The following is an 8,687-nucleotide window of genomic DNA, read 5'->3' on the forward strand; positions in this document are numbered from 1 at the left end:
TCTTGAGCTTCGGCCTAACTTAAAGAGGACAATCCTCACAACCCGCTCATAGGACTAGTTCACCACTCGAAGGTCCCAATTAACCTTTGACCTTCTGTAGAATGATTGATCGTCTTGTCTATAAAAGCCATAATTGATAGTATTACTGCCATCAAGAACCCGACTTCTAGCATTGAAGATGGCATCTTTAGAGGTGAAGGTTTACTTCGAGGAGTCGAAAGCGTCAACCTCCATACGAGTGGTGAAGAAATTTGCTTGCCCGCAGGTCGAGACAAGAAATGAGGAAGAGAGCTGAGAGAGATTCCTCATTATTAACTAAATGTGAATGGTAGCATATTTTTCGTCCATATCTCTGTTCCTAAATGTGAATGGTATCAACTTTGGATTAAAAACATTAATTAATTAATTTTGTATTAAAAGAATTTAAAATAAAAATTTAAATATGTAAATTAATTTTTTTAAAAATATTTTTAATTTTTAAAAGTTCGATAATATCCTTAAAATTAAAAAAAAAATAAAAATACTTTTAAACTATCAAAAAAAACTTTAAAATTATCCTAAAAAATAAATAATTTTCGTACGTTTTAATATTATTTTAAAAAGTTTTTGAATATTTTTTAAACATTATAGCGACGATAAATATATTTTTTAAATTAAAAAATTATTTTTAATTTTTTTATAAAGTTTAAGAATATTAATGGATGAAAATTAAAATGTATTTTTAAATTTTTTTTTAGTTTTAAGAGTATTTTTAGATTTTTTAGTTAAAAATATTATTAAAACTTTTAAATTTTAAAACGCCACTATTTTTTTTTATTAATTAAGCTAAATTTAATTCTCAATTTAGCATAATTAATTTATTTCTAAACAATTGTTTTTAAAGTTATGAATAAATTTAAAACTAATTTTAGAAGAAAGAACAATAGAAAGAAGAATATGGAACAACAAATCCAGCGAAACAAAACCCTATCGACTTCAAAAAATTCAGCAACAACAAATCATACAACCTGTTCAAACAAATTCTTCCGATTCAACCTTCAACAGAAACCACGTAAAAATAGATGACTCGCGAAGAACATATAGCGACGCGGTTGAATCCAAAAACATCGATCAATCCACAAAAACAAAATCTCCTTCCATCCTTTCGCCACAGATTCCGAGAAGAAACGAAAAGAAAAAAACAGAGTTCGTAGAAAATGGCCAGAGGCGGAGCTCACAAGAAAGACGAATCCGTAGCGGTAGCGATCGATAAAGACAAATTCAGTCAACAGGCTTTGAAATGGACGATTGAACGGCTTCTTAGCAGAGGCCAAGTTCTTACTCTGCTTCACGTCAAACACAAACCGTCGCATTCGAGTAAGAAGGAAAAACTGCGAACATTTTGAAACCCTAACCTGTTTGATTCGTTGCGCGTCTTCGATTTCTGCGATGCGATTTTTTCTTTTGCAGTTGAATTGATATCTGTTTTTGAATCGATTTGTAGCGACGAACGTCGGTTCCTATTCCGATTCGGATGACGCCGTTGCTCATAAACAGCAGGTTGATAATCAAGCCCATCAGTTCTTCCTCCCCTTTCGTTGCTTCTGCACGCGAAGCAATGTAAGTATCTCTCTCTCCCTCTCGTTTATTACATAAATATAAAATTGGGTTATAAAATGAAATGAATTTTATAGTTTTTTTTTAAAAAGAAAAGCACGCGATGTCTCGGGCCACTTTTGAGTCATTTTTCGTAAGGGTACCTCATTAAACTAATGTCATTGGTGTTAGACGAAACACGACTCTCCACAATGCTATGATATTGTCCAATAAAGATAATATTCCTCACTTATAAACTCATGATCTTTAGTCACTTTTGACTACACCTTCGAGGCCTCCCTTAAATCGAGGCTCGACTCCTTCTTCTGGAGCCCACCATTTGTTCGACACTTTAGTCACTTTTAACTACATCTTCGAGACTCACAATTCTTTGTTCGATATTTGAAAATTCTATTGATATGGCTAAGTTTAGGGCATGACTCTCAAAACCCTCGTGGCTTTGCTTTGGACTTCCCTAAAATGCCTCATACCAATGGAGATAGTATTCCTCACTTATAAACACATGATCTTCCACTAAATTAACCAACGTGGGACTCACTCCCAATAATCCTTAACAATTGGGACGTTCGGAAAAGCTTCTTTCTCGTTTTGATATTTTACTATATTTAGTAGAAACAAAACCGGTGATATTAAGAGACCAAAACAAGAAATAAGCTTTTCTAAATGTCTCAATAACACTCGGTTTAATGAAAAAGATAGCTAGTGGTACCCCTAAGAAAAATGAGTCAAAAATAGCCCGAGACTGAAATCTTCTCTCGAGTGAATTTAGTCAAATTTGAACCTTTCACTTTTAAAGTTAATTTTAAAAAATAGTCTAAAAAAATATTTTAGAAATAATTTCAAATTATATATATATATATTATTGAGTAATTTTCTTTTAAAGTTTATTTTTTATATTGTTAAAATTATTAATTTAGAAATGAAATATTATTAAAAAAATAATAATAATTGAATTTAACTAAAGAAATTAATTATGAATTTGTGAAGCATGATTATTTATTTTTTTAATTTATTTATAATAAAAAAATATAAATAATGTATTTGAACAGATACCATGCAATGAAGTGACGTTGGAGGAGGGAGATATTTCAAAAGCATTAATCAATTATGTCAACAAAAATGTTATTGACGTTTTAGTCCTTGGTGCTCCTTCAAGAACTGGCCTTGTCAAGTAATTTCCCTCTCTATTTATTTATTTTTGTATTTTTACTATTAATTAGTTCGATCGAGTTAAGTATCGTTGTGTTACGAACACGTTAGCATTATGAAACCTTAGGTGAATCTTTTAGTCCTCGTAATTTGAGTTTAGAGAAAAGAAGGGTTTTCAATGTGATACCCGAGTAGAGGAGTTGTAATGGCCCAATCCCGCTGCTAGCAGATATTGTCTTTTTTGGACTTTTTCTTTCGGGTTTTCCCTTAAAGTTTTTAAAATGCGTCGGTTGGGGAGAAGTTTCCACACCCTTATAAAGAATGATTCGTTCTCCTCTTCAACCGATCTGAGATCTCACGATCAGGAGTGGTACATGAATGAGCTGATACCACATCTGAATGAGAACGAACGTGAAGATAGGATAACCAAGAAAGACTTAAAAGAATTGAAAGTCGGTACCTATACCAACAATGTGCAACTTCTTTTTTGGTAGCTCAATCATAGAAACTTCGCGATTAAGCGTGTTTACTGCAATTCTATGTCGAGTGACATTTTAGGTAATGACCTAGAATGCATGCGAGTGATAACAAAATATGCACAAAAGACCTGTGTTGGTCTTTGGGAATGGTAACGTGACCATGTCGTAGGGGAATACGGGAGTCATCAAGTGTTAAATCTAGATATTGTACGTGTTGAAAGGAGTTCGTCTCGGTTCGAGTTGTTGGTATAAATTTTCACTTGTTTTTTGTTGTTGTCGTTCGTGTAGACGATTCAAGTCGGACATCCCAAGTATCGTGTCGAAAGGAGCACCAGACTTCTGCACAGTTTACATTATTGGGAACAAAGGCAAGGTCTCTTCAATGCGACAAGCTACATCTCCAGCACCTGCAAAGCCTATTTCTACGTCGCACAACCAGCCACAACCCGCCACACGCCCTCAATTGTTGCATCAGCTCACCAACGCCTCCGAGGTATCGGTCGAGCACCCGACCATCCTGCGTTCCCAACCCTCTAGACGTAAGTCTTATTGAAACTTTTGAAAATTCACGAATAAAAACATAATTATTAGACGTGAAAAGTCAATTTTATCCTCGAGAGTTTATACTTTGGTGATTTGATTGCAGATTTAGAGACTCAAGACAGCTTAGCATCAAATCCACCTTTTCGTGCCATTCACGAAGATTTTGAAATCAAGTATGTGATTTTACATCTTTGCCCTTCAGGTCACCATTATACATAAATAAAATGTTTATAATTCTAATTTGTTGGATGATAAAAGTTCCACATCGGCTAATTTAGAGAATGATCATGTATTTATAATCGTACGAGGCATTTTGGGAAACCCAAAGCAAAGTCACTAGAGCTTATGCTCAAAGTGGACTCGTCTAACTTGGTATCAGAGCCATGCCCTAAACTTAGTGGTGTCAATAGATTGGTAAATTCTCAAATGTCGAACAAAGGACTCCAAAAGAAAAGGAGTCAAGCCTCCTCGAAGGCATAGTAAAAAATGACTAAGACTCCAAAGGAGTCGAGCCTCGATTAAGGGAAGATGTACTTTGTTCGAGGGGAGGTGTTGGATGATGAAAGTCCCACATCGACTAATTTAGGGAATGATTATAGGTTTATAATCAAGGAATACTCTCTCCATTGTGGGGAGTCGTGTCTAACATAACTTAATGAGGTACGCAGGTCGCCGTTTAATCGGCCAGGGTCGAGGGCTTCGATGGGGAAAGGACAGGACACATCCACGGCGGATTCCGACATATCGTTCGTGAGCAGTGGTAGGCAAAGCTTAGATCGTGGGAACTCGCCGGCGTGGAACTCCGGCACCGGGGACTCGTATCGGCTTTCAAACGGGTCGGAAACTTCGAGCCCGGGTTCAGCCTCGCCTTCGCCCATGTTGGGAATGGGAGGAATGAGGTCCATTGATAGTAATAATAACTCCTCTTATTCTAACCCTTACTCTCATGAAATGTCCTCTGCCTCGGAGAGTGAGACCTCTTGGGCTTCCCAATCTCATGCTCAGGTGAGAATTGATTCGTCTCCTTTATTTTGCTTTCTATTAGTTGTATATGGGTTAAGTTTGATTTCGAGTGGATTAGATTTGAAAAGTTTGTAGTTAAGTGTGTCGGTTTTGGTGGTCTCTAACCGTAACAACCCAAGTTCACACCTAGTAGATATTGTTCGAGTTGGGAGAAGTTTCTGTTGGATGATGAAAGTCCCAGCTAATTTAGGGAATGATCGTGGTTTTATAATCAAAGAATACTATTTTCATCGGTTTGAGGCCTTTTGGGGAAGTCCAAAGTAAAGCCACGAGAGCTTATGCTTAGAGTGGACAATATCGTACCATTGTGGAGAGTCGTGTTTGTCTAACAATTTCGATATGTTTTAAAACTTTGAGGCTGACAGTGATGACAGTGATACGTAAAACTACACTAACTTTTTAGAGTCAAATCAGCTCAAAGACAAGGAGAATGTAACCGAGATGATTTGTTGACTCTAGAAAGTCAAGGTCGAAGTCCAAACTAAGCAAGGCTAAGGCATTCTTTGTTTGGGTATAGATCGGTAGATTCAACTAATACGAGTCTAAAAAGTTCAGGTCGATGCCCAAATTAAGCAAGTCTAAGGCCCTGTTTGGGTATAAATCGGTAGATCCAGTCCATTTGACTTTAGAAATGAAAGGTTGAAACCCAAATTAAGCAAGTCTAAGGCACTGTTTGAGTATAGATAGATAGATTCAGCCGAATTGACTCTAAAAATTAAGGCCAAAGCTCAAGCTAAGCAGGCACTATTCGAGAATAGATCGATCGATTCAACCTGCATTACCAAGCTAACGACTCAACCTTTAGCCTTGCTCATTGAACCAAACTTTGGGTCGAGTTTAGGTCATTCTTGGACTAACCCATTAAATTAGCCCATTTAATATTATAAGTTTCATTAATTTTTTTCATTAAAATATAATATATATATATATATATATATATATATATATTTTTTTTTTTTTTAATTTACGAAAAATAATTTGTGTTTGAAATGACGTGGAAAATATAAAAGGAGGATGTTGAGGCTGAGATGAGGAGGCTGAAATTGGAGCTCAAACAAACCATGGACATGTACAGTACAGCCTGCAAAGAAGCCCTAAACGCCAAGCAAAAGGTCTCAATCATTTCCAAGATCTCGAATCTTTTCTCCATGATCTATAATCATGACTCAACATCGAATTCCAATCGATTGATTTGGCAGGCGAGTGAGCTCCATCGCTGGAAAATGGAAGAAGAACACAGACTCGAAGAGGCAAGAATGGCGGAAGAAGCAGCATTAGCAATAGCAGAGCAGGAGAAGTTGAAATGCAAAGCGGCATTGCAGGCAGCCGAACTTGCACAAAGAAGCGCAGTTCAGGAAGCGAGGAAAAGAGCAAACGTCGAGAAACTTGCTGTCATGGAAGCAGAGGAAACCAAGAAAGCACTTGAAGGATTCGGCCATGGCGATATTGGTTACAGAAGGTACTCGATCCAGGAAATCGAAACCGCTACGAATGGCTTCTCTGCTGCTTTGAAGATCGGTGAAGGCGGTTATGGTCCAGTTTACCGTGGAGAACTCGACCACACGCAGGTAGCGATTAAGGTCCTCCGTCCGGATGCCGCTCAAGGAAGATCGCAATTTCAGCGAGAGGTTGAGGTTTTAAGTTGTATTCGACATCCAAATATGGTTCTCCTCCTTGGAGCTTGTCCTGAGAACGGTTGTTTAGTTTACGAATTCATGGCGAACGGAAGCTTAGAGGACTGTCTCTTCCGAAAACCAGAGGATCCTGTTCTTCCATGGCAGTTACGTTTCCGAATCGCGGAGGAAATCGCGACCGGACTTCTTTTCTTGCATCAAACCAGACCAGAGCCGATCGTGCATCGAGATCTGAAACCAGGAAACATTTTGCTAGATCGGAACTACGTGAGTAAAATCAGCGACGTAGGACTGGCGAGGCTTGTGCCTCCATCGGTAGCGAATTCGGTGACTCAGTATCGAATGACGGCGACGGCAGGGACTTTCTTCTACATCGATCCAGAGTATCAGCAAACAGGATTGCTAGGGATTAAATCAGATGTTTACTCGCTTGGTGTGATGCTTTTGCAAATAATCACGGCGAAGCCGCCAATCGGACTAGCGCATAACGTGGAGAGAGCGATTGAGAAGGGGAAGTTTGCGGAGATGCTTGATCCGGATGTTAAGGACTGGCCGGTTGAAGAGGCGTTGAAGTTTGCGAAGCTTTCGATTCAATGTGCAGAGATGAGGAAGAGAGATCGGCCGGACCTTGGGAAGGTGGTGCTCCCGGAGCTTAGTCGATTGAGAGCCATGGCGGAAGAGAGTATGGGATTTCAACCGTTCAGTATCTGTGATTCGCCATGTATGAGCCAGGCTTCCTTTTCACAGGTAAGTTCGCTTCTCTTTTTCTTCGCCATTAATGGTGTTCATATCTCTTGCTCTCACCTTCCAATTTTCAAAATTATATCACTAATTATATTATTTTATCCATTTTTAAATGCTAAATTAATAAAAATACATCTAAATTTGTATTTATAAAAAATTAAGAGTATTAATCCATATACCATTATTCCCGCCCATTAAATTCAAGTTCAAATTTCTACAAAATTATTTCTCTAGATCTTACTATATAGTGTATGTGTTAGATTTCATGCGAACATTACATATAATTATTTCTCTAAATCTTACTATGGTGTGGTGGATGTGTTAGATTTTATGTGAACATTAGATATAACTGTTTCTCCAAATCTTACTATGGTGGTGTATGTGTTAGATTTTATGTGAACATTAGATATAACTGTTTCCCCAATATTACTATGGTGTATGTGTTAGATGTCATGCGAACATTAGATTTAACTATTTCTCTAAATCTTACTATGGTGTATGTGTTAGATTTCATGCGAACATTGTTTCTCTAAATCTAACCATGGTATTAGATTTGATGTGAACATTAGATATAACTATTTCTCTAAATCTTACAATAGTGTATGTGTTAGATTTCATGCGAACATTAAATATAACTATTTCTCTAAATCTTACCATGATGTATGAGTTAGATTTCATGTGAACATTAAATATAACTATTTCTCTAAATCTTACAATAATGTATGTGTTAGATTTCATGCGAACATTAGATACAACTGTTTCTCTACATCTTACCGTGATGTATGTGTTAGATTTCATGTGAACATTAAATATAATTATTTATCTGAATCTTACAATGGTATATGTGTTAGATTTCATGCAAATTATTTCTCTAAATCTTACACTCGTGTATGTGTTAGATTTCATGCAAACTATTTCTCTAAATCTTACACTATTGTATGTGTTAGATTTCATGCGGACATTAGATATAACTGTTTCTCTAAATCTTATGATGATGTATGTGTTAGATTTGATGTGAACATTAGATATAACTGTTTCTCTAAATCTTATGATGATGTATGTGTTAGATTTGATGTGAACATTAGATATAACTGTTTCTCTAAATCTTATGATGATGTATGTGTTAGATTTGATGTGAACATTAGATATAACTATTTCTCTAAATCTTACGGCAGCGCATGGGAACAGTCAAGATTTTGTTTGAATAAGTCTAAGAAACATATGTTTTCCTATAAAAATAAGTAATTTTGATTTTTTTTTTAAAGTTTAAAATTATGTTTATTAATTTAAAATAAAGTAATGAATTTTAGGGATGATAATAATAATAATAATGTATGTTAAATATTAAAACAGGAGCAGTTTAGTCTTCATCAAGGGCTTGATGAATGTGAGAGCTCATACTGCCAATCAGGAAGCAGCACGTCATCATATTCAGACAGAAGATCATGGCTGAATTAACAACTTTTTTTTTTTTTTTAATTTTCCAAAATCATGATAAAAAAAAAAAAAAAAAAAAAAA

At 36.2% G+C, this 8,687-nt stretch overlaps 1 protein-coding gene across 1 annotated transcript; it reads left to right on the top strand.

Moving 5' to 3' along the window:
- Positions 1 to 936: 936 nt before the first annotated feature.
- On the top strand, positions 937 to 8,626 carry LOC111444053 (U-box domain-containing protein 52-like). Its single transcript, XM_023081977.1, has 8 exons — positions 937 to 1,356; positions 1,484 to 1,599; positions 2,646 to 2,767; positions 3,513 to 3,763; positions 3,871 to 3,940; positions 4,436 to 4,772; positions 5,801 to 7,171; positions 8,522 to 8,626. Exons 1-8 carry the CDS (start codon positions 1,197 to 1,199, stop codon positions 8,624 to 8,626), a joined length of 2,532 nt encoding a protein of 843 aa, XP_022937745.1. The 5' UTR covers positions 937 to 1,196.
- Positions 8,627 to 8,687: the final 61 nt, after the last annotated feature.

Source organism: Cucurbita moschata, unplaced genomic scaffold, assembly GCF_002738365.1.
Source record: "Cucurbita moschata cultivar Rifu unplaced genomic scaffold, Cmos_1.0 Cmo_Scf00006, whole genome shotgun sequence".
Classification (NCBI taxonomy): domain Eukaryota; kingdom Viridiplantae; phylum Streptophyta; class Magnoliopsida; order Cucurbitales; family Cucurbitaceae; genus Cucurbita; species Cucurbita moschata.

Coding starts and splice junctions, on each gene's coding strand:
- LOC111444053 (XM_023081977.1), top strand. CDS start 1,197: ATGGCCAGAGGCGGAGCTCACAAGAAAGACGAATCCGTAGCGGTAGCG. Junction 2,768..3,512: donor TCAAGAACTGGCCTTGTCAA/GTAATTTCCCTC, acceptor TCGTTCGTGTAG/ACGATTCAAGTCGGACATCC. Junction 4,773..5,800: donor CTTCCCAATCTCATGCTCAG/GTGAGAATTGAT, acceptor AAAATATAAAAG/GAGGATGTTGAGGCTGAGAT.